Genomic DNA, 26872 nt, shown 5'->3' on the forward strand with positions numbered 1-26872 from the left:
TGCACAACAAATTATTTGCTGTAATCTAGACTGGCTAACACAGGGGGTCCTCGCAAAGCTTCTTTAAGCTTCTGGAATGCCTGCTCATATGTTTGGGTCCACACTACCTTATCTGGCTTGTTCTTCCTTGTCATGTCTGTGAGGGGAGCAGCTATGGTACTATAACTAGGGATGAACTTTCTGTAGTACCCTGCTGTCCTTAAGAATGTCCTCATCTGCTTTTTAGTAACAGGTGCAGGCCATGCCTGAATAGCTTCCACTTTGGCAGGTTCTGGCCTTATCTTACCACTCCCCACTCTATGTCCTAGGTAGGGGACCTCTGCCATACCCACCTGACATTTGCTCGGCTTAATGGTCAACCCTGCCCTCTGTAGTCTGCCCAACACCTACCTGACATGCTGAAGGTGCTCTGGCCAAGAATGGCTGTAGATGGCAATATCATCCAGGTAAGCAAGGCAAACCCTCCTTCTAGGATATTATCTACCAGCCTCTGGAAAGTCACTAGGACATTCTTCATCCCAAAGGACATCTTTGTGAACTCATACCAGCCAAAAGGAGTCACAAAGGCTGACTTCTCTCTAGCACTGGGAGTCAAGGGCACCTGCCAGTAACCCTTGGTAAGATCAATGGTTGTAAGATATTTAGCCCCACCCAGCTGCTCTAGGGCCTCATCTGTCCTAGGCATGGGGTAAGCATCTGACTCTGTGTGACTATTTAATTTCCTGTAGTCCACACAGAACCTGGTGTTGCCATCCTTCTTTGGCACCAGCACCACTGGGGAGGCCCAGGGACTGTTGGACTCTTGAATCACCCCTAGTTCCAACATTTCCTGTACCTCCTCCCTCAGAGTCTGTCTGACTCTCTGAGGCACCCTGTAAGGGGCCTGCCTAATAGGCTTTTGCGATCCTGTATCCACCTGGTGCTGCACCAGGTGGGTGCACCCTGGTTTTCCAGTGAACATGTCCCCAAATTCCTGCGACACTGCTTGGATTTCTCGAACCTGGGTAGAAGATAGCTGCTGGGACATTGCTACCCTTTCCACTGAGGTGTCAGCCTGAGCCTCCCTGAAGAGATCAGTCCCCAGATCTCCCTCAGACGTCTCCTGCAATCCACTGCAAATGCTCAGCACAAGGGCCTCCCTATCATGGTAAGGTTTTATCATGTTAACATGGTACAATTTGTGCCCCTGCCATCTGCCTAGCAGTTCCACCATGTAGTTAATATTACTTACCTTTCTTACCACCTTGTAGGGTCCCTCCCAAGCTGCTTGCAGTTTGTTGTGTCTGACAGGAATGAGAGCCATTACCTGCTGCCCCACAGCATACTCTCTAGCTCGAGAATTCCTGTCATACCACACCTTTTTCAGTTGTTGGGTTTCTGCCAGGTTCTCCTGGGCCAAGCCCATGAGTTCCCTGAGCCTTGTCCTGAGGTTTAGGACGTATGCCACAACAAACTCCTTGTGAGACTCGCACTCACCTTCCCACTCATCTCAAATTAAATCTAGAGGTCCCCTCACCCTATGCCCATACAGTACCTCAAAGGGTGAAAAACCTGTGGATTCCTAGGGAACCTCTCTGTAAGCAAACAACAGATGGGGCAGATATTTGTCCCACTCCCTCTTAAAGTGATCTGCAAATGCCCGTAGCATTGACTTGATTGTAGAGCTTAACCTCTCAACAAGAGCATTAGTCTGGGAGATGGTAGAGGGTGGTCTTCATGCGCTTCACCCCACAGGACTTCCACAGACAAGCCTGCAGGTCTGACATGAAATTGGCACCTCTGTCAGACAGTATTTCTTTTGGAAACCCACGCTGCTGAAAATCTCTAACAAAGCATTTGCCAACTTTTCTGCCTCAATGGAGGACAAAGCCACTGACTCAGGGTATCATGTAGCATAATCTACAACCACTATTTATTTATTGTATTTTTTATTTAACATTTGTTGACCAGGCTAGTCTAGCTGGATATATGTCCATTTTCAGTAGAGGCCCAGGGAGAAAAGCTCCACAAAGAACAGATAAAATTAAAAACAAATTACAGTTACAAAGCATTTAACTTCAGTGACAGATACATTAAAGTTTAGATAAGATAATATACCAAATCCCTTATTTTCGAGTTTGAATCTATTTTTTTTTTCATAGAAGGAGAGTAACAAGAAGGAAGAGGGAAATTATTAGAATAGGGTCTTAGTAAAGAGTTGGGAAAGAGACAAGTAATAGAGGGGAATATAAAGAGGAATAGGAGAGAGAAGTAAAGTGAAGTTGAGCTTCAAGTAGAGCAGGAAGCAGGAGGTGTATCTATTAAGTCTAGCTGCGTAAACTAAGTCCAACTTTCAGTTAAAGTGACCTTTAAAATATGAAGAATATAAGGTGGAATAGCTAAGGAAAAGTTACGTGGTGATGTAACAGGAGGAGAGAGTTTTAGTCAGGGTTGTTGCAGGGACAGAGCCAGCGGCTAGTAAGATGAAGTTTATGTTTCTTTTTGAAAAGTGAAGTAGAGGAAATATTAGTGAGGTCACCAGGAAGTAGGTTCCAGCTTTTCCCCACTGTGTAAGAGAAAAGGGAGTCACCTGCTTTATTGTTGGATTTATGTGTAGATACTAATAGTTTATTAGATGAGCAAAGGTTAAAAAGATTTTTATATGGACTGATGAGGTTTGTAAGAACTGGTGTTTTATCTGGATAATAAAGGATTTTTAGGTGATAGTTGCTAAAATAAAAACTGATTGTGCAGTTCAAGCCAACCGAGTTGTTTTAAATTTAGGCAGTGGTGTGTTCTAAATGGGGAGCTGGTAGCAAATCTGGCTATACTGTTATAGGAGATAGTCAACTTATTCAGGTTAGTTTTAGAGAGATTAGTATATATAGGTGAGGCATAGAAGAGAGTAGAGATAAGGTGGGTGTGGGCAATGGTAGTTCTGGCTGTAGGAGTGAGGAAGGGCTTGATTTTGTAGAGGGAGCCAAGTTTTTTGTTTATCGATTTTATTGTGGTATTAATATGAGTATCATAGTTAAGGCTACGGTCAATGGTAACCCCTAAAAGTTTGGTTGTTGTGTCAGAAGATATGACTGTGCCGTTTTTGGATTTAATAGAGAAATGAAGTGGAGTAGATTTTTGTGTTGGAGTAAATAGCAGTAGTTTAGTCTTTTTAGGGTTAAGGAGGAGATATTGCTGTAAAAACCAGTCGTCTACAAGCACAAAGACATTTTGGGTGAGGGTCTGAAGTTCAGCTGGGCTTGTGGCTGAGGAGACTAAAGTGGAATCATCAACATATTGGATGGTTACAGCTTGGGGGATAGATCGAAGCTAGATCATTGATAAAGATTGAGAATAGAAGAGGACCTAGAATAGATCCTTGGGGTACACCAAGGGAGACAGGAAGAGAGGAGGATAGAGTGTTTTCCCAGAGCACTGCCTGTTTCCGATTATCTAAGTAAGACTTGAACCACTGTAGTGCTTGAGTGTCAAGTGAGAGTGATTTCAGAAGATTCAAGAGAATATGATGATTAACCATATCGAATGCTTTTGAAAGATCAATAAAGACAGCAGATGAGAGGATGTTATTGTTACGGTTTTTGTTGATGTGATCAGTAAATGAAAGGGCAGTAGTAGTGCTATGGAAGGGACGAAAGCCATGCTGAGAGTGAGCAAGTAGTCCATTTAGTAGGAGGGGGTAAAGTAGTTGGCGGTGGATGCATTTTTCCATAATTTTAGCTAAGGGAGAAAGTAGGGCAATTGGACAAAAGTTGGAAAGTTCTGCTGAGTTTCCACCCTTATGAAGGGGGATAATATGTGAGATTTTCCAGATGGATGGGATAGCACCTTCTTTTATGGTTCTGTTAATTAGGATTGAGATGGGGTAAGCAATTACTTTGGCTGCAATTTGAAGATACTGAGCAGGTAGTAGGTCTGCAGAGGGGCTAGAGGGTTTGAGTTTTTGTAGGAGGGTACAGATGAGGGATGTAGGGACAGGTTGGAATTGGAAAGTGGGTGGAGAGGTAAAGGAGGAGGGGGTGAATAAGTGGATTCAGGAGGTAGTGAGTTAGCAAGAGACTGGATAGCTTCAGTAAAGAAGTTGTTGAAGGAGTCAGCAACTTGTTTGGGAGTGTCTTTGGTGATACCAGAAGGGGTGGGTGTCTTGGAGCTGCCTGAATGAAGGAGTGTATTGATCCCTGACCAGAATTTCGTTGGGCTTTGGTGGTTGTTTTGCTGAAGTTGAATGAAGATTTTTTTTTGTCTAATAGTACAGATGCTTTAGCAGAGTTTCTAAGGTGTTTAAATTTTATATGATCAGATGAGTCCTTAGAAGCACGCCATCTTGACCACAGTTTGTTTGTCAGCAACAATTTCTGCTTAGTTTCTTTTGTAAGCCAAGGTGCAATTTTGGTCCTATTCCTAAGGGAATGGGAAGGGGCGTGGAGGTTGAGGATTTCAAGGAATTTAGAATTGAAATAGGCTACTGCTTCCTCGAGTTGAAGGTGTTTTAAGGGTGACCAGTTGCAAAGGTTTAGTTAATTTTGGAATTGTTCAGGGTTAAAGTGTTTATTGGAGCGAGTAGTTCTGAAGGTTGTAGGTCTGGGTGTATTGGTCTTATGTCGAATTAAATAAGTTAAAGAGTGATCACTCATATCTTCAGGAAGGATGCCTACTATGTAGTTAGGGGAGGGAGTATTTATAAGGATCCAATCAAGGATGGATTCTTTGTTGGTGGGTTTATGGATGCGAGTGGGTGAGGAAACACTTTGAGAAAAGACATGTAGGTTAATGAGGTTAGAAGGGTTACCAGTATTACAGGTATTCCAGTCAATATTAAAGTCACCTAGTGCAATGGTTTCCTGAGGATAGGTAGTGGACAGCCAGCTGAGGATGTTTTCAAGGAGGTTGATGTTATTACCCAGTGGAAGATAAGAGCATAGAATATAGTTGGACTTACAAGTATTTAGTTGTAGTTTGGCAAATAGAATTTCAGAGTTGCTGTCTGATGGAAGACAAGTGTTTAATGGTGTAAGTTGGAGCCCTGTTTTATATATTAAGGCTATGCCCCCTCCCTTCTTGTTAGGGCGATCCACTGTTAAAATACCATATTCTGGAGAGGTGATATAACAGTCCTGTATATATGGTTTTTGCCATGTCTCTGTAAGACATAAAATGTCAAAGTTGTGCAACTGAAGTAGAGCATGAAGCTGAGTTATTTTATTGTTAATCCTACATATGTTTAAATGAGCTAATAAGAGGGAGTTAGGAGAGTGTGTAGGGATGAGGAGGAAGGACTGGTTGTGTAGGTAGTAGTGTTGTTGGTGGGGCCAGGATTGGGATGAATGTCACCATCTATAAGGAGGTGAAGGTGTAATCTGCAGGTGTGAATTAGTGTTAGGTTTGGTAAGGTTTGTGGTTTCTTAATATGGTAGCATTTGTAGTAAATGTGGGTGACTCTATGATACCTTGGGATGAAATAGTTAGATGTATAGGATATGTTTATGTGTTTTAGGGTCGGTGATAGAAAGGATGTTTGTTTTAAGGAGTGATGGAAATTAGAGCAGTCGAGGTATTCATAGGCAGTAGAGATATAAGTAAGGAAAAGGGAAGGGAGAATTGAAAACAGTAGTTGGGATATACGGTAAGGAGATATGGATGAAATAGGCATGATGCTAAAGAGGTGGAGCATGGGAAGTAAGGAGTTGAGAGTGGAAGACTAAAGTAGAGGAGTGGTGAGGTAGTTGGAAGATGTTGGAGAGGGATCGAATGTGATTGGCTGATAGGGAAGTGGGAGTGGTTAGAGAGGTATAAGGCTAAATGCACTGGGAGTGGGTGGAATTTGGGGGTAGGGTAGGGGAGCGGAGTGAGCCCGCGGGGCGAACGGCGTGGGAAGAGCCAAGCAAGGAGGGAAAAAAAACAGCCTGTGAAAAACAATCAGTGGAAGTGCTGATTGCTGGCGGTAAGGTAAGGTGCAGGTAGGTGAAAGAGGTGATACATGTAGGGATAGTCTGAGTAGGTTGGGACAGTAGGAGGTTAGGGGTGAAAAATGGAAGCTTAAAGTAGGTCTAGGCAAAGTTAAGTATGTAACAGTAGCTTTTAATGAAATAAGTAGTTACTTTTAGCAAAATCAGTAGATAAAACGAGTTAACTGAGTATTGCAAACATGAGGGAGTAGAATAGATTTATAGGGAAGAGGGTGCCATCTAGTGGGTAAAAGTTGTAGTACACAATAATTCCTGGGAGGAAAGAAGTAATCTAGTAGTAGGAGAGGCAAGTATGCCAAGTAAAGGCTACGAGAGGGGTGGGGGGGAGATAAGAAGTAGGAAAGGGTATGGCTGCTGGCTATCCTGGAGAAGTAGGGATTTTAAATAGACCTAGTGTTTAGGCAAATATACTGTTCAAAAAGCAGCGGACATACTTTCTTGCATTCTTGAGGGGATGGATTCAGATGATGGCCTCTATTCCTTATTATAGGAAAAGGCAGCAGGTATTATTGATTAGAAGGAATCCTGGTCATCAGATAGGACAGGTTCCAACCCTAATGGAGGACAGGCAGCTTGCCAGGTTTCTTGTGTTCTTGAGGGGATGGATTCAGAGGATGGCCTCTATTCCTTATTATAGGAAAAGGCAGCAGGTATTATTGATTAGAAGGAATCCTGGTCATCAGATAGGACAGGTTCCAACCCTAATGGAGGACAGGAAGCTTGCCAGGACTAACAATAGTTGTAACCACCGGGCTCCAGGGACACGCAGCAGCCAGAAGAGGCGAGGAATCACTAGGATATACTTTTTCCCTGTGGAACTTGGGGTACTCAGAGGACCCACAATATCCATAGCTACCCTCTGAAATGGCTTCTCAGTCACAGTCAAAGGTATCAAAGGAGCTCTCACCTTGTCTCCTGCCTTGCCTACCTTTTGGCACTGCTCACAAGTCTTGCAGTACCCTGTTACATCTCTGGAAATTCCAGGCCAAAAGAAGTTTTGCATAATACGTCTCTTTGTACGTTTTATGCCCATATGACCTGCAAAGGGAATATTGTGGGCTATGGCTAGAAGTGCCAGACGGTAGGCTCTAGGCACTACCAACTGCTGTACTTTCTCACCTTCTAGCCCTCCCTTGGTGGTCCACTCTTTGTATAGTAACCCTTTGTCCCAGTATACAGATTCCCCCTTTCCTTGAGAATCAGGTGCCTCCCTAGCTACCTGCCTCAGGCCTTGCAATGTAGGGTCTGAGAGCTGTGCCTGTCTCAGCTCTCTCCTTGTAACCCTTCCCAGCTCCCTTTCCACAGGAAGTCTGGCATCCTCTGACAGTGGTGCCTCACTGTCAGCCTGGGTACTACTCACCTCTATTTTTGCAGTCACTCTGGCCAAGGGACCATCATTACCCACAAGCAGCTGTGGCTCACATTCAGTCTCACTGCTACAAAGTAGCTCCCTTCCTGAAGTAACCACCTCAGCAGTCCTGGCTGCAAGTATACAGTGTGTCTGGGTCTCCCCCATGCTACCAGATCCACATGCTTGTCTCCTAGCCTCACTATGTGTAACTGTATAAGTACATGGTACTGCCTCATCCAACTCCTTCCCTCTCAGGACATCTGCAGAATGTTAGTTTAGTACCCCTGTTGTTTCAAGACAACCTACTATTGGCATTTTGTCTTTCCCATTTACTGGCTCCCTCACCTTTGGTTCCCCACCTTGCCTCCATGGACACCTGTATGCCACATGGCCCCACTGGTTGCATTCAAAACATTTGACCTTAGCTCCTGGACGTGTACCTGGACTAGTGGCTTCCCCTGCTACTGGCAGATTCTGTTGTGGCAATCTGTGCTGCCCACCATGGGTTCCTTTAGACCCATGAGCAGTACTGGGGGTCCCCTTCCTGTGCAGGGCTGCCCTGCTGGCCAGGTATAGGTCTCCCTTCTTCCCCAACTCCTCTGAAGTAGCACACTCTCTATCAGCTAACCAGATCCTCATGTCCTCAGGCAAAGTGCTAAGGGCTTGTTCCCTCACCAAAAGGTCTGCCAGCCCTTCAGAAGGGGTGACCTGACATCCACTCACCCAGCTATGAAAATAAGTGCTCAGTTCAGCAACATATGCACACACACTTTCATCTGCCTTGCGTCTTTTCTCACAAAACTTTTTCCTATACTTTCCAAGTGTTAGCTTAAAACATTCTAAAAGACATTTTTACAGCAGTATAATCAAAACAGACAGATTCAGTCATTTTTTATAAAAGAGTCACTGCTTTCCCATGGAGTAAGGGGGTCAGGAACCATGAAAATGCCAAAGCAAGCCCAATATAAACTCTTGACTTGAACAAAACAAATATTCCTCAAATCGTAAAAAAGTTTTTTTACTTTACCAATGGTTAAAAAAAATGAACACAGTTGATCCAAGAAGAAAAAAAAAAAAATCCAACTTGCAACATCACATAAATCAAGCGCTTTCACCTGTTGCTGTGACAGCCTTTTGTCAACACTATACTGTTTGCATGCCCTCTCAAACATATGAATGAAACTATCAAAATTATCCCCCTCTTTAAATTGCGGAAGAAATTTCATGACCTGTTGTGCTTCTGGGGTCCAGTTACTCCCTTCCCCATTATCTCCATGACTGACGAAGAGTCAGCATTTCCCTCTCATGCTTCTTCTGATGCTCCTTTTCTTCAGCTTCTATCTCCAAACGCCTGGCCTCCAACTCAAGTCTCTTTAGCTCCAGCTGGATTTTTAAGTCCACTGCAGAAAGATTGAGCTGTCCATTCTCCGAGGATATTTTATCTCCACTGCCAGTCTGATTGTCCTTTGCAGAAAGGTTGAGCTGTCCATTCTCCAAGGATGTTGTATCTCCACTGCCAGTCTGATTGTCCTCCTGGATGGTGTTTTCTGATGCTGCCGTAACCAAGGCTGCAATCAGGTTTGACTTAGGTTTCCATGCACCATTTCCTTAGCCTGGCACATCTCCACCAGCTGGCTCCTTGTCAGCTTTCCATACTCCTCTGCTGACATGCTGCCTGCTCACCCCGACTAAGCTAACAAAAGAAATAAAACAATTGTGATTTGAACTCTGAGTATTCACTGCGTGGCTGATTTAAAGTACAAAACACCTTCAGAGATCACTGTACATAAACTACAGAATTCACTCTACCCAAACCACTACAATCCAATAAGTATTTGCCAACCAATTAATATGTGATGTGGATGTCCACCGCTACCACAAATGTGATGTGGATCCACCACTGCAAACCACATGTGACGCCTGTGCCCTGGCCCAGCAATCAAGGAGCCTTAATCCTTACCACTAACACCAGAGAGGGCATCTCATATAAGAGGAAAGGATAACAAATACACACAGTAAAGTACAATTTCCCTTACGTGCACATAGAGATCACAGTCAATCTGGGGCTGGTTGCTCCCTTGCTCTCCAGGTCCCCAATAAGACTCCCCACTGTCATAGCTATAGGGTCCAGATCTCAGCATAGCTGGCAAGCTAACCTCCAGTACCCTCTCTTTCTGACCAGTGCTTCGTGTCCCTGCCCAAGTAGTTGACACACATACACTTTGAGAGATAAGTATTTATACAACTTCACAGAGACTCCTGGGAAAGACTGAGACAGATTCTTCAGCTGTGCCCCTTTACCCAGACTATACGGTAGTAATCACTGCCACCACCAGCTAATAATTATCAGCTACCCAAAGACCCTTAAAAGGGTGTCCAATTATTGCTGTGCAATATTATTATCCAATTGGTAGTATAGCCCAGGGCTAAAGCTATAGGAGTGGCTTAGACAGTAAACTCTATAAATATGCGATATACTCTAGAGATTAACTTATCTCTGCATATACCAGCCACAGTTGAAAAGGGTTTAAAATATTTAATAATAAATACTAAAAATGCAAGACAATACTACTACACCACAGTGCTATTCAAGAGTTCAGAGATCACACAGAAACTTAAAATAATTCTGTAGTACAGTTCTGACATAACAGAAAAATACTTAGTCTAATCTTTATAGTCCTAGCTATTTCTACAAAAAAAAACATACTTCTAAAGTAACTTACTTACATAGAGGAGCAAGGCAGTGCTGAGTTGAATATCAAAACAAAAATGCTTAATAATCTCTGGTTTTCACTGTTTAAATTGAAACTGCAGTTCTGATAAAACATTACATCATTTGTTTACACTTTCCTGGTTCCCGGACCACACAGAAACTGTATTTGCATTATTTTACACTTAGAGCAATAAGGGACATTCCATATGTAAGTTCTGGTCATTAACTTTAGCCTTAAAACAATAGGCACGATGCTTACTCCAGACTCATCGACTCCAAATTCTAACTTCAAAGGGCATACAAAACATAATTTTAATTTCAAAGAACATTTGAAATGCTTGGCTTAGTTTTTCTTACAGCAGATGGCAATGTTGCTACAATCTTGAAGTTCACGTTTTACAGTGTTTTCTTTCATTTAAGAAACAAGCCTGTATTTTACATTTATATTTACAAATGATTGAATTATCTATAAAATTCTATCTGGCTAGGCTTGCAGCCTTCACCCTTCTCTACCAGTCTTCACAGGCCCCATCAAGGCTCAGTCCACTAGGAGTACTGCAACCTGTGCTGCTTTCTTTCACAAGGTCTTTTTGGCAGCTGTCAGCAAAGTAGTAACACTACAGTCTAAATTAAAATGATAGTTTCACTGTATCAATCATCCAAGGGATTTTAGGTGGTTCCTCTTCTCTGTCTTTAGCTTCAAAGTTTGTTATTACCTAACCAGTAAAGATTGTGAGTTCTAGGATAATGAAATGTTCTAGTTCAGTCATGTGATGTACTTGATATATAATCAAGATAACTGTATCATCCTTGTACTCACACTCTACATACCATTCCTGTCTCATGTTAACTTACAAATATTTCAGTCTTTTATTGCTGAGCTATAGTGCTGTGTTAATGAATGCATGGTTTCGGCTGTGTGACAAATGGTGATGAAGACCCTTATCAGTCTCAAGTAGCTATCTGCATTGTTTTTGGCTAATAGTGTAATGAAAAAAAATGTTTAAAGACTTCCAAGGTGGTTGAACACTGAGTAACAGCTTAATTTTAGCCCTCCCAATGTAGAAACAGAAACTCAGAAGTGAGAGCCAATGAATTTGTATTTTTGAGTAAATTTCAGTAACTGGCTAGTAAGTGCACTGCCTGAATGTCAGCAGAAAAGAAATTCAGAAAACCTGAAAGAAAATCAATCACAAAAGGTGAGGAAAAAACACTGACTGGGAAGAATTCTGCAGCTATTTAGTAAAAAGCAGTGCAAGCTCTAGCTTTTGTGTAAGACATGACTTCCAGTAACCTAGAGGAAAAAAGTAAGTCAAATGTACTCTGTGATTAAAATAGATGAAACACTGAAGGAGTATATCAACTCAAATAACAAAAGGCTGGAAAAAATGGAGGAAGGTTAAAGAGATATTCAGATGAGGTGACAAAACTACAAAAATCAGAGGTCGAAAAGAAGAAAAGGCTGGCTGAATTTGAGACTGCTCAAGAAGAGATGTTTAAAAAAATAATACAGTTAGAGGCCAGACCACATAGGGAAAACCTGAGATTTTCTGCTGTACCAGAGAAGCTGGAAGGAACAGACTATATTCATTTTTTGAAAGCACAAATAAGCAGCTGGATTGGTATTCCACATTAGGAGATGTTATTTGAAATGGCATATCATGTGCAGCCATCAAACCTGGCCATAAGAAAAAAACCTAGACCTTTAATAGTAAAGATGCAATGTAACGAGTAGAATGAGTTGATTCTGAGAAAACTGTGGCAGAAGAACAAACTACTAAACATGGGAGACAGTAGAGTATTTATAGAACATGATTACTCGCTGTACACCAGGCAGAAGAGGAGTACATTTATTCCACTAATCAGGGAATGTCGAGAAGCAAGCATGAGATTCAAGATGCGGTATTCAGCTATTTTCAGGATATTTTTTCGAAAGGGGCAAAATCATTTTTTAGGCAGAGCATTGCTAAGGAGGAAATACAAAAGTTTGTTCAGCAAAAAGTGAGTCATGAAACTGAAGGAGATTCTTCTGCTTGTTCTTTTGGTAATAAAGATCACAGAGAGACTATGACAGTGAAACCGTTTCCAATGATTCAATGGGAAATGCCTAAGAGACAGAAAAAAGCACAAGAGTTAACTAGAAGAACCAAGAATACATTGAAAATGAAGCAGAGACTGGATTTAGGAGATGGAGATCATCAGGAATAAAACTAGCAAATAGGAAATTGACAAATAAATATGTGATTACAAAGCATAAATTATATTTGTGAAACATGACAGAACAAGAAAACCTGGAAATATTGGACTTTTGTTTTACTTTAACTAGTAGGGGACTCTAAAGCATATGCCCTACCTCATGCTATTAATGTTTGGCAGAACATTTAGGAGGGGAAAGAGGAATTGATAATTAACTGTAAATAAAACAACATTTTGTTCTTAATAGTAATGTTTTTATTATGCATTATAGAATCTGCATGCCATAAAATAACGTTTTCTCAGTTATTTTCAAGTGTAATGGTGATACTAAAGTAAACAGATGCCCCTGTTTTTTCTTCTTCTTCTTTCTTTCTACTTGTTTGGTTTTAACAAATGTAGGCACTGCAGTGTAAATGAAAGAAGAAAAGTCTGGTCAAAAGAGCAGGATACAAGAACAATTTGTGGGTTTTTTTTTTCACTCTTGTATAGGGAAATTACTGGATTAAAGCCATTGGCTTGATCTGGTGACAAGTTTTAAGAGAAAGCAAATAAATAAAAAAGAACATTGTCTAGCAAACAAATTAGTGCTTGTAGTAGCAATTCTGTATCTGATTTTCATGTTTCCATGGAGACAATCTGATAAAGAGCACTAAAAACAGCATACATATTTCTTTCAATGGCTAGGAGATAATGTTTTCTGAAAGCATTCAAGTGTTTTCCTAATCTGGGAGGGTAATAAAGATAAGACAAAACCAAATAAAACTTAGTAGAACCACAGGCTGTGCCATGCTTCTTAGCAATCATAACCTTACTTTTAGATTAACTCAAGTCTGTGAGTGTGGCTGTCAGTCTGAGATATTTGTTCCTATTAGGAGGGCATAACTTCAGTATTTGAACATGTACATAGTTTTCTATATTAGTATTAAGTTAATATATTTTGGGGATGTATTTGGGGTGTTTTTGAAGGCTTTCAAAAAAACTAAAAGTTTTGTAAAATGTGACATAGGCTGAAATGGATTTCAAGAAACAACTGTATAAAATTTCAACCTGCCAAACATTAGTATATGCATGCAACACAAAAGCTGGAACTAGACACTTAAAAAAGTTGTTACACATAAAAGGTGGGAATAAAAACTTTTTAAAAATTGGAAAGAATTGAATAAGTTAATTTAATAAAGAAAGATTTTCAAGATGGTTATTCGGCTGAATACCTAAGACAAAGGAAAGAGGAGTACTTATATTAACTGCAGAAGAGCTCTAATAGTGATAGAAGAGGTTAAAAAAGATAATAATTGTAGATTTATAGTACTAAGGAGCTACTGGCAAATGAGGAGGATTACACTGCCATTTATTTATATTCCATGTAAAACTGTTATAATGGAGCTTAAGAAAATTCTGGGAGAAATAATCAGCTTTCAGAAGGGAATATTACTTATAGGTGGGGACTATAATTTGATTTGCAGCAATGAAGATATATCAGGGGGTCTAGAAGGGAAAATTTAACAGAACAGGGTAGATTTTTGAAGAACTTTATGAAAGTATTTGGCATGGAAGGTGTGAAATTAGTAGTAAGAGTTCATTGTGAATGTACATATTCCCCAAGATACAAAAAGTGGTCAGATTATATAGAATGTACATTTCACAGGAATGTGTGCATTTACTTGAAAGTTTTATATGCATCCAATGACTATTTCAGATTGTGCACCAGTAATAACTAAAGTAAAAATGCAGATTAATGAAATAAAAATGAGACACTAGTGTTTTCCTACTTATCTGTTAAAAAGAGACATTATTAGAGAAGACAGGCATTTCTTCTGAAAATATAGTTAGGAAGTGAGATAAAATTAAAGTGGAGTTTAATAAAAGGGTGGAAATGAAAGAAAGAGAGATATGGTTAAGGAGTAAGAATTATTTAGAATGGCTGACAAAGGTTAAAATATTGCAGAATATGGAGAATCTCACAGAACAAGAAAGGGGCAACTGCAGAATGGTAAACATGAGTTTAGAAAGATTGTTAAGCAATTGTTTTTGATAATGCTAGAGCAGACAAACTTTAAGCACAACAACTCAGGCAACAGAAAGTAGAAAGGGTTGTTGCCAAGCTTAGGGAGCCTATAACAAGGAAAATAATGAGAGATCTTGTAGAGGTACTAGAAATATTTTGAAATTTTTATGAAAGTCTGTATAAAGCAGAAATGCAGAAATCAAAGAAAAGTACAAATGGAAATGTTTATGGAAGAATTAAATATGCCAAGGTTAGAGGTAGATGAGTCTCAATTACCACCAGCTATGACAGGAGGAGATGAGATACAAACAGTGATGTATAAGCAATCCACAAGAAAGTCTCCAAGAATAGATGGCATTCCTGTGAAAGTTTAGAAGATAGGAATGAAAAAACTGATAAAGATCTGAAAGGTTTTGTTTAGCAGTATTTTAAGAGGAGGAGAAGCACTAACATCCTGGAAGAAAGTGGTGGTGGCTATAATACCTAAGGAGGGTAAAGACCCATCAGATCCAGTGTTATACAGGCACATTTCAATCCTGAACCATGATTATGAAGTGTTTATGCCTCTAATGGCTAAAAGAATTGCAAAGATGATGGCAAAATTGGTAGATATAGATCAATGTAGTTTTGTGGAGGGGAGGCAAACATCTGATATTAACAGAAGATTGATGATCCAGGGGGAAGCTGAATGTAAGAAAATACCACTGTTGTTGATAGGTCCTGATGCAGAGAAAGCATTTGACAGCATAATCTAGGAGTTTATGAGCAGAGTAATGGAAGTATTTGTATTCCCTGATAAAATTATAAGGTTGTTTAGAAGGATACATGAAGTATCAGAGGTGAAAATTAATGTGGGTGGGTTCCTCTCTGATAATTTCTGTTTGAGCAGAGGAGTCAGGCAGGGGTGTCCTCTTTCCGCATTATTTGCATTATATTTAGAACCATTGGCAAAGAAAATAAGGAACTCAGAAATTCAAAGATATTGGTATGGCAGTCAAAGAAGCTAGCTGTATTTGCAAATTATATTATTTTATACCTAATAAAACCAGAAAAGGACAGTTCAGTGTTGTGGAACCTTTTGACAAAGTTTCAAAACTTTTTGGGATACAAAATGAATGAGGCTAAAACAAAGGCAATAGCTGTAAATTATGTCCCCACACATGAATTTATTTAGCAATATCCATATTTATGGGGACATGATAAAATTAAGTACTTAAGAGCATGGATTAAAAAGGATTCTGGTGTGGCAGCTAACGATATGTGAGAAGAGACTAAACAAAAAAATAAGACAAAAATTGAGAAATTGGAAGCTGTTAAAATATTTTAGTGCCTTTAGTTTTATACACAGGTCAGGCATATTTTTATCAATTAGAGGATAAGTTATGGAAAGCAATTAATAAAGAGTTGAAAGATTTTATCTGGGAGGGGAAGACAGCGAGGGTCAAGTGGGATAAGCTGATTCTTCCAACTGAACAAGGTGATCTGGGAATTACCTGATTTGAAGGGATATTGCAGAGCTACACAGTAAAGGCTCCTATACATAGCGCAAGCAGCAACCTGTAATTTAAAGTGGAAAGGGATGATGATGAAATGGGGGGGGGGCTCAAAAACAAGGAGAGACTTGGATTTTGGATGCAGAACCTTAAGGAAAATAACAATAATCATGCAGAATATTATATTCATAAAGTAGCAGAAATTACTAAACCAACACAAGAATGGAGATAGGAGATTCTGCTGATAGGGATATCTGCAATTAGGGATAATGACAATAGGGCTAGAATTTATTGTCAAAAACTGGCAAAAGAACCAGTGTATTGGGAGCAAATAATTAGAGAGGGAAAGGTAATAGAATGGGAAGAGACAAGAATTTATTTGGACTCCAGGCTTGAGATTGCCTTCTATATAAGAGTATAGACAAAAAAAAAAAAGAAATACAGGGACCCTAACCAAAAGACCACTACTGGTAGAGTTTTTAGTAGAATCTGAAACATAAGCTGCTGTTAAAAAGGAATAATTAGTAGAGCATGTTAAATATTGCATGAAAACTATAAGAATAAATCAGAGGAGGTTAGAAAGGATTGGGAAGAGAGATTGGATAAACAATTTACAAAGAAAGAATGGAGGGATATATGTATGTTTCCCAAATATGCAGCAAATTGTAGAAGATTTAGGTTCTTTACTTGGAAGTGTTTACATAGATATTTTTATACCCCAAGTAGACTCCAAAGAATCTTTCCTCAGCAAATGTTAGAGGTGTGATGGAGAAGAAAGAGGTAATTGGGAACATATTTTCTGGGAGTGTAATGAGTTGGCAGACTTTAAAATTTTTGTGCAGACTACTTTATCAGAAATACTGGATAAGCAAATTGGTATGACTAATGAATTGATTTTTTGAGCTATGATACATAATCAGAATTGCCTAGACATAGTAAGGCCTTAATGAGTCTAATTATGGTCGTTGCCAAAAAATCAGTTACTAACAAATGGAAATCAAAGTCTAAGCCAACTGTACTAGATGTAGTGAATATAGTAACAGAGATAAAACAACTGGAATGGGATCCTTAGAAAAGGGTAGGAGCAAATTACATAGAAAAATGGAAACTGTGGGAATAATACATGCAAACAAGGAATGAGGTTTAAAAGAAGGCAGTATTTGAATGAGCTTTGTAATGACAGTGATGTATAATGTTTGCAACTAAAATTATGTCAATATGTTTTGTTTTCATTTATATAAATGTATGATTGCCTGTGTCATAAATGATGATTTAATAAAGATTTTTCTTGTTTAAAAAATAGAAAACATTTTAAAAGGTGTATATGCTTCTTTGCAGTTTTACTGGTAATCCAAATGACTTTAGATGATGTATTGATGAAGCCTGATAACTCCATCACAGGAGTGTGTTGATTGTTACAGGTAGTAGTTTCTCAGTTGCATCTGTTTTAGCTGTGTGGAATGGCCTTATTATACATACTGTTTAAAGGACCCAAGGCAGGGGCTCAAATATTAGTTTTGAGCTGCTTCGGACATCTTGCTAATAAAGATGCTTTCTCACTGGGAAATTGTCTATGATATATGGAGCTGTTCAACTGATATTGGCTTGTGTTATCGAGATCATTGTAACTCATATAGTCCATTCTCAACAAGCAGCACTATCCATATTGCTAATTAGACAACTTCAAAGCCAGAGTCCCCCTACTAAGCAGGGCAATAAGCCAGCTATGGAAAGACTGATGGCAAGCATGATTGGCATCTACTGTTATGGTAATTACCTCAGACAATTACTTTCTTCACTCAGAATATTTTTCATGTTTGAACACTTAAATTTCTTTTTAATGGAAGTATCATCAGTAGAATCCTAACTTGCTTCCCCTTATATTCATTATTAAGAAGTAGGTGACATGTATCTATACTTAACGTCAGGCTAGCTTGGGGAAGGAATTTGCCTTCCTAAGACGAGTAGTAATGTCCAAGCTGTGTTTTCTGAACATCTGTAGCTCTCTAACAGTTCTGTTTATCCATATGAACTGTGGGAAATATTGTCATTGTTAATCTTAGGCTAAGACAGAAACTTAAGAGAATGTTTTTAACAGGAAGTTCTGGAGACAGAAAAATGCCACCAACATATATGTATGGTACCTACACCTGTATAGGTGTAAGGTTTCTCTTGCTTCCATGCAGTCTCATGTCAGGTTACCATTATCACTGGCATTATTACTATTTTAGTTATTCATGATTAGGCATAGTTCTTTCAAGAAGGTTCAAGGCTGAGCCCCTGATGATCTAAAACATTCGTAGAAAGATTCTGAGCAGTTTCTTTTAACTGCTACCATCAGCAAACAAACATGCTGATTGTATGTGCAAAAGTATTAGAAGTTGTATACTTAAAAAATATTTGAAAAGTTTTGAAGTTTTAATCTCATTCAGAAAGTCTCAAACTGAGACAAACTAGATTTGTACTATTACTACTACTACTTGCATACTGCTTTCACGATGGCTAGATATTTCTAGCACTTATTGTTGGGTCTGTACTTATTTTTGGGGCTGATGATCAGAAACTATGGTGATGTATTAAGCAAAACATGAATAGTAGTAGTCACTTTATATAGCTACTCAGAAAAACCTTACTTTCCCTTACAAAGGCTAGGACAGAAATAAGTCTTTTTTTTTTCCCTTGGTAGCTCTGCAATCTGACATTAATGACATGCTGCAGAAGATTTTCCAGAAAGCTCAAGAGAAGCAATACTGGCTGGAATACAAAAATGTTGGCCAGGCAGAGCACAGAAAACAAATCAGTCTTCTAGAAAAAGAGCTTAAAGAGATGCAAATGAACTTTGATGAACTGCAAGGTGAGTTTAAGGAATATTTTGTTTGGTATATTTTGTACTGTTAGAATGTACTCAGGATGAATTTACTGCTTGCTATCATGAGAGATTATACAGAGTCAGAACATACCAGGGTAGATTCGGAAGGGCACTGATCTAAGAATTTCAAGCAATTGCTTCTGCTCTAGTATGTTACAGCACAGATTTGGAAGGAAGGAAAGAGGCTGCCTACTGTGTTGCTGTGGCAGTGGATGCAATGTCTTAGCACATGACATATTTCCTGAATGTCATTTTGATTGTTTATTATATGGTTCAAGCTGTTTTCCCCAATTTGTTTAAAAAGCTGAAAGTAGTTCAGATGTGCATTGCCATTATCACAATAACTACTTAAAAGCTACAGGTTATTCTTTATTATACAATGATAGCTCATTACAATTCAAAAACATGTACGCTGATTGGTCAGCCCAGCCAACATCCTTGTTATAAATTGAGCATATACCAACAGAAAAAAAGTCTGGTCGCTGATTTACCATTGAGCAGATGGACTTTTTTCTGTTAGCATGTGGTACAGAGGTATACAGCTCAATGTTGGATTTTTGCCTCATATCTTTGGTCTATTCCCTCATAAAATTTGTGGTTTTCTGACAAATCACTGAGGGATAAAGTCACTAAATAATGACATGCATTTCAGTTTCAGACTTCACATCCCTCAGACAATGCACAGTAACAGAAATCTTATTCTCTCAGCTTTCTGAGTTTATAAGAGCAACATTTACAATTGGCCCCCATTTTGGACCCTTTGTCCCACCTTTATTTATGGCTTTGTCCACATTACTTGAGCTCATAGGTTGAGAGGTGCATACAGAGGGCAGAGCAAATGCAAGAAAAATGAGGTGCATTCTGCAAAAATAAAGAAAAGTACCTGATTTTTGTTGTTCTTCTGCCCTGTCTCTTGTACCTCTAAACTGTCCCAGATGTTACAATTATAAAAAAAAAAGGGGCAGTTTGAAATCTTCCTTTCTCCGTTGATTGTTTTCCACAGTACTAATGTACTGTGCAAGCATGGGAATGTAAGTCCCATACATATGCAAAGTACATCAACAAACACAGAAAAATGCAGAAACATCATAAATAGTTTCTTAAATAATATCATTGTATAATGGCAATAACTGACTCATGGGTGTGGATATATTTAAGATTTTTACCCACTGTTGGCTTTGTTTAATCACTCAGGCTTTGCTCTTATGATCAAACCATGCGAACTGTGGGTGCATTGTCAATATACCCACACCCATTCATCAGTTATTGCTTAATTTTGCAATGCTATCCTGTGACTATACAATGATGTTACAGCACAGATTGAATGCCTTTTAGCTGATATAGCTAACCTTGGATGCAGCTGCCAGTTGCATTCAAAATTTATCAGATGGTATCATTAAAAAGATCCGGTTGCTATGATTAGAATTTGAAAAGCTTGCTTGTTATATAAAATTAGACATAACACATAAACTCATATTTGCAGTCTGCTATATGAAAATCCAGATGAGTGTCCAGCTCTCTGCAGTAGAGAGATAAAGATCGGATTATGATCAAAATAACTATAGCCAGAATAGCTGATCAGGCACTGGAAGAGCTGAGCAGGGGTGTGGATGGGAGTGATCAGACAATGGCATCTCACCCTTCCTGGTGGCAGTTCTAATTTTGGTTGGCCTGTTACCACCATGCAAGGAGAGGGTTGCAGATTTCCAGAATTGCCAGGACTGTGGGACATGAGCTTGGTTTTGCCAAGCCAGTGATGGTAGCTCTAATTATGTGCATTGGTGAAGGCTTCAGCTAAGAGGTTGAGAGTTATGCATATAGATGCACCTGCATTTTTCTATATTCACGGGTGTGCACATGTGCATACTTATAGGTCTACTTCAAAGGATCGAAATTTCAGAACATCGAAACTCTGATCATCGAAGACCAGAGGATCAAAGTTCTGAAATATCTTCCCTTACAAAAAGAAAACTCTAAATGAGAACATTTATTTCACGTTTTTGCAGGGGGCAAGCCCCCCTGCACCCCCACACCCCCTGCTACTTAAACATGCCAACTCCGAGATCACACTACAGTGAAAAGAATGGTGAAGTTCTTGTTTCGCACTGTACCACAATCTCCATTCACAAGGTTCGATATGTCAAAACTTAGATCATCTGGTCTTCACAGACTAGTAATTCTATGTTCTGAAATTTTGATCCTTTGAAGGGGACCCATATATACACACACACACACACACACACACACACACACACACACACACACATGTATTTTATATATAGATATTGATATAGTTATATGGGTCTACTTTTAAATTTCAAAGTTTCAAAACTTCGAATTTCTTCTGGTTGAGACCATAAGATCGAAGTTTTGAAACTTATATATGTATATATATATATATATATATATATATATGTATATATGTATATATATATATATATATATATATATATATATGTGTGTGTATATATATATATATATATATGTATATTGTGTATGTGTATATATATATATATATATATATATATATCAGTGGGAGTGGTAAGCACTAGGTAGCCTATCTACCACAGGAGGAGTGGTTTCTGGCCCAGAAATAGTAGCTTATTGGCACGAAGCCTGAGGTGAGGCTATAATTAAACATAACACATAGGTGAGGTGCCAGTTCATTTTGTAGTTCATGCAGTACATAGCCTGGGATGTCGTCTGGTCCCATGGATACTGTATTCTTGGCTTTGGAGAGTGTGGTTTTTACCTGAGTGGCCGTAATTACTAGAATTTGGCATTCTTTCAGTATTGAGATGGGCCCTTTAGGGGGTGAGAGGGGGTGAAGTTGGCACTGAATCTATTTGCCAGGATATTGGCAATATCATTGGGATCAGTATATCTAGTGCCATTCTGCTGTAGCTCAGAGCAGACCTGAATATTGCCATTTAGATTCTTGACATAGCCATAGAATGCCTTGTGGTTGTCCTTGGAATCTTTGGCAATTTTGTTTTCGTAACTAGCTTTGGAAGATTTTATGAGGGATCACAACTTTCTACTGAGGCTGGTGAGGGAGTTTTCTGAATCCTGGGTTCTTCCTCTTTTCTGCAACAGTTTCTTCCTTCTGTTGTACAGCTTGTTTATGGCAGGGGACTACCAGATTGGCTTCCTTTTTTTAGAGGACGGCATCTTGGTTCTATTTGTGATGGCTCAGTCCATGCATGAGTAAATGTGCTCGTACAGCACCTTAGTGTAGGATTCAGCAATTGAACTTCCAGTTCCCATCTGGTTGGGTGTCATGAGGTTTGTTACTTCTGACTTGAGAAGCATGAAGTTGGCTTTGGAGAAGTTTTTTTACGGAGGTTTCCTTAAAGGGGGGTGGGATGTGGATGTCAAGGGTGATTAGCTTATGGTCTGATCTGACCAATGAGGGGCTGACCACTGGTGTGGAGCATCGATCTCCCATGTTGGTAATGATCAGGTCTAGAATATTGGTACCCCTGGTGGGACTATGAATTAGTTGCTCTAGGGCGATGGAATTTATGAATTCAAAGAACCGTTGAGCAAAGGTATTGGTACAGGAGTAGCTTTCCCAGTTAATGGCAGTGTAGTTGAAATCACCCAGTATTAGGGTGTTTGGTTGTATCTTAATATTTTCCAGTATGTTTAGAAAGGTGTAGTGAGAATCTTGGGGCATGGTGGGGGATCTGTAGCAAGCTACAATTTGGATTGCAGTCTTACCTAGTGTTAGTTGCACCTGGAGAATTTAGATGGATTGTGTTGGGCAACCATTTTTGGTGAATATGGACACTTCTCCACCTTTAGTGTTTTGGTTCTGGTTTGGTGGCCAAAACATGTGTTATGAGTTGTAGCCTGGTATTGCAGGGGTGCTGTCTGGAGCTTTGAACCAAGACTGAGTTACTGTACAGATATTGATGTTCTCCATTTTTAGGAGAGCCTCAAGAGAGTGCATCTTGATGTTTAGACTTCTAGCATTGAGTAGCATTACCTTCAGATTTTGCTTGCTTGTACCCGTTATGGTGGTAGTTTTGTCCATTGAACCTTGCCTAAAATAGGCAATATAGGGGTGGCAAGAGCCTTAGCCATTAACCTGAATCCCAGGGGCGACAGCAAACCATCTCTTGCAAAGCATTGTGGTTTGTCGATCATGTCATCCCAGGCAAGAGCTGCAAGTCTTAAACCCAGGACCCTGTACACCATAGTCAAAGTACTCATCCACTAAGCCAGTTGACCGGTGCCAAAGTCTGCTCTTCAATTTTTCCATTAGAACTGCTAGTTCTCTCCTCTCCTGCACTTTTACTAGCTTATTAGTTTAGCACTTTACCAGACTTCTTGTAGCAATTATTGTAGCACACAAAAGTGCTACCAGCACTAAGCGTTCTACAAGGAAACAGCTCTAGTATTTATTAATGCCCACCTCTCTAGGCATGTCTAAAGGTCAATTCCCTGTGCTTTCTCCTATTAACCTGGTGAACTTGGGCATCCTGAGGCAATGTAGCAACTGCCTCATGTACACTGACAACCCTCTCCTCTTACCTCCCAACACTCAGACTTGTGAGAGATGCACTTATATATCCAAATTGGAAACCACACACTCTCCAGCCAAGACCGGAATAGCTGGTCAAGAGGAGAAGGTTAACACTTGCACCACACCACATAGCCCTGCAGAACACACACCAGCACTGCCTTCACATAAAAACACAAACCACACACCCACCTTCACGGAGGCTGTCAATAAAAATCTACACAAACAGCAGGGACCTCCAAGGCAGAAACGCACCCGACCACCACAACACAATACTAATGAGTGTGCCACTCAACCAAAGCTCCTAAGGCAAAACAGCATGCACAACACACTAGCCATAGGTGTCTCGATAGTGGGGCACACTGATGTCCCAATCACTAGGTTGAATAAGGAAAAAGTAACAGTCAGCTGCCTGTCAGGTGCCAGAATCCGCCACATAACGCACACACTCAGGTCCCTCAACAACAGGTACAAATATGACTCTGTCATTGTACATGTGGGTGTGAATGACCTGAGACATACCTCCCTGGATGACATGAAAAGAGACATGGAGGAGTTCTTGGATTATGTAGCCCAGGCGGGTATGACCCTAGCCCTAAGCAGCATCCTACCGTCACCCAGAATCATACCACAGTACAAGCAGAAAATGATTGATTTCAACAATTGGCTAAGTTTCTTGTGTCATTCTAAGGGGCTCCAGTATCTGTCTGCCTGAGATGACATGATTAAAAAGTGAGAAGCTTCTGGCCAAAAACCACCTCTTGTTAGGTAAAACAGTCTTGAAATTTATTCGGTTCCAACTGCAACTGCTATTGCAAATAAAAACACACAAATACAAAATAGGAACTCAACATAATTATTTTTAATGCGACCTGAATAGGTTGACTTCTTCAGATAAAACATACATTTCAGCCTCCAGCTTTTATAATGCATACAAACAAGCATCAATTTGTAATTACATAATTAACTTAATTGCCACTATTCCTAATGAAGCCAGCTATTCTTAAGGTTTTAAAATGGACAATGATGTTTGCTAACTGCTAAAAGTATACCTTAAGCTTAATTATGATGTTCAGTATATTCTTAGGCTATTCTAATTGTTCAGCCATTTCACCCTATAGTCAGTGTGCTTAAAGTATTAAATAGTCTCCATATAACAGTTATTTATAAATAAATTTTCAGGCTTGTTGGCTGTTGGTGAAGCACCCTCCAAGAGGAAAAAACGCTGAGAGAAGAAGGGAGCCACTTTTGAGATTTTAAGTATTTTTTCTCTGTTTATTTGCTAAGTTTTTCCGCATAGCTGCCTAGCTTGTGCATTTTCTGGCTTGTTAAACTTGATTTCTGTATTAGTAGCTGTATTTAGAGCACAACCAAAAGCTGTTTGCTGAATTTCCTGTTTGCACTTAATTTTAAATCGTTTTTTTCTTAAAACTTGCATATTTTCTGTCCTTGACCTAGCACTCGTGTGGGGTCATTTACTGCACTGTTATAACTTGATATTACTTGTGAACCTCTGCTATCTCTGTAAAAAACAAACAAAAAAAAAATCTTGCTTTTTTCCCACTTTTCTGAGAGTTAAAAAAGTTCAGTTACAGGCTTGCTGTTCCTGAACTGTTTGAAAGTTTCTGTGAGGCCATTTTTGCTTGGGCTGAAGGAGGGTCTCTGTGTTTATCAGTGGCAGTGACTAACATTGAGCAGCTTCCCTGAGGAGGTGGTTACTGACTTGAAACTGTAGTTTTATTGGCCACTAGGGGTCATTTCCATAACTCCTTCATCTTCCTCTCTTAAAACCTAGTTGCCTCGTGGTTTGAGCGTCTTTTCAGGCTTGTTGGCTGTTGGTGAAGCACCCTCCAAGAGGAAAAACGCGAGAGAAGAAGGGAGCCACTTTTGAGATTTTAAGTATTTTTCTCTGTTTATTTGCTAAGTTTTTCTGCATAGCTGCCTAGCTTGTGCATTTTCTGGCTTGTTAAACTTGATTTCTGTATTAGTAGCTGTATTTAGAGCACAACCAAAAGCTGTTTGCTGAATTTCCTGTTTGCACTTAATTTTAAATGGTTTTTCTTAAAACTTGCATATTTTCTGTCCTTGACCTAGCACTCTTGTGTGGGGTCATTTACTGCACTGTTATAACTTGATATTACTTGTGAACCTCTGCTATCTCTGTAAAAACAAAACAAAAAAAAATCTTGCTTTTTCCCACTTTTCTGAGAGTTAAAAGTTCAGTTACAGGCTTGCTGTTCCTGAACTGTTTGAAAGTTTCTGTGAGGCCATTTTGCTTGGGCTGAAGGAGGGTCTCTGTGTTTATCAGTGGCAGTGACTAACATTGAGCAGCTTCCCTGCCCCCCGGAGAGGTGGTTACTGACTTGAAACTGTAGTTTTATTGGCCACTAGGGGTCATTTCCATAACTCCTTCATCTTCCTCTCTTAAAACCTAGTTGCCTCGTGGTTTGAGCTGCCTTTTCAGGCTTGTTGGCTGTTGGTGAAGCACCCTCCAAGAGGAAAAAATGCTGAGAGAAGAAGGGAGCCACTTTTGAGATTTTAAGTATTTTTTCTCTGTTTATTTTCTAAGTTTTTCTGCATAGCTGCCTAGCTTGTGCATTTTCTGGCTTGTTAAACTTGATTTCTGTATTAGTAGCTGTATTTAGAGCACAACCAAAAGCTGTTTGCTGAATTTCCTGTTTGCACTTAATTTTAAATCGTTTTTTTCTTAAAACTTGCATATTTTCTGTCCTTGACCTAGCACTCTTGTGTGGGTGCATTTACTTCTCTGTTTTAACTTAATATTACTTGTGAACCTCTGCTATCTCTGTAAAAACAAAACAAAAAAAAAATCTTGCTTTTTCCCACTTTTCTGAGAGTTAAAAAGTTCAGTTACAGGCTTGCTGTTCCTGAACTGTTTGAAAGTTTCTGTGAGGCCATTTTTGCTTGGGCTGAAGGAGCGTCTCTGTGTTTATGAGTGGGAGTGACTAACATTCAGCAGCTTCCCTGCCCCGGAGAGGTGGTTACTGACTTGAAACTGTAGTTTTATTGGCCACTAGGGTCATTTCCATAACTCCTTCATCTTCCTCTCTTAAAAACCTAGTTGCCTCGTGGTTTGAGCTTTTCAGGCTTGTTGGCTGTTGGTGAAGCACCGTCCAAGAGGAAAGAACGCGGAGAGAAGAAGGGAGCCACTTTTGAGATTTTAAGTATTTTTCTCTGTTTATTTGCTAAGTTTTTCTGCATAGCTGCCTAGCTTGTGCATTTTCTGGCTTGTTAAACTTGATTTCTGTATTAGTAGCTGTATTTAGAGCACAACCAAAAGCTGTTTGCTGAATTTCCTGTTTGCACTTAATTTTAAATCGTTTTTTCTTAAAACTTGCATATTTTCTGTCCTTGACCTAGCACTCTTGTGTGGGGTCATTTACTGCACTGTTATAACTTGATATTACTTGTGAACCTCTGCTATCTCTGTAAAAACAAAACAAAAAAAAAATCTTGCTTTTTTCCCACTTTTCTGAGAGTTAAAAAGTTCAGTTACAGGCTTGCTGTTCCTGAACTGTTTGAAAGTTTCTGTGAGGCCATTTTTGCTTGGGCTGAAGGAGGGTCTCTGTGTTTATCAGTGGCAGTGACTAACATTGAGCAGCTTCCTGCCCCCGGAGAGGTGGTTACTGACTTGAAACTGTAGTTTTATTGGCCACTAGGGGTCATTTCCATAACTCCTTCATCTTCCTCTCTTAAAACCTAGTTGCCTCATGGTTTGAGCGTCTTTTCAGGCTTG

The 26872-nt window shown here is 39.6% G+C and overlaps 1 protein-coding gene across 1 annotated transcript in view; it reads left to right on the plus strand.

The window, feature by feature from the left end:
* Window positions 1–26872, plus strand: part of CCDC83 (coiled-coil domain containing 83) — a 1061671-nt gene that overhangs the window by 404213 nt on the left and 630586 nt on the right. Inside the window, exon 5 of the mRNA XM_044071188.1 lies at window positions 18405–18572. Within this exon, the coding sequence (XP_043927123.1) occupies window positions 18405–18572 (168 nt within the window). The remainder of the gene's footprint in view (window positions 1–18404; window positions 18573–26872) is intronic.

The sequence above is a fragment of the Protopterus annectens genome, chromosome 5.part0, assembly GCF_019279795.1.
Source record: "Protopterus annectens isolate FY-2018-M chromosome 5.part0, PAN1.0, whole genome shotgun sequence".
Lineage (NCBI taxonomy): Eukaryota > Metazoa > Chordata > Ceratodontiformes > Protopteridae > Protopterus > Protopterus annectens.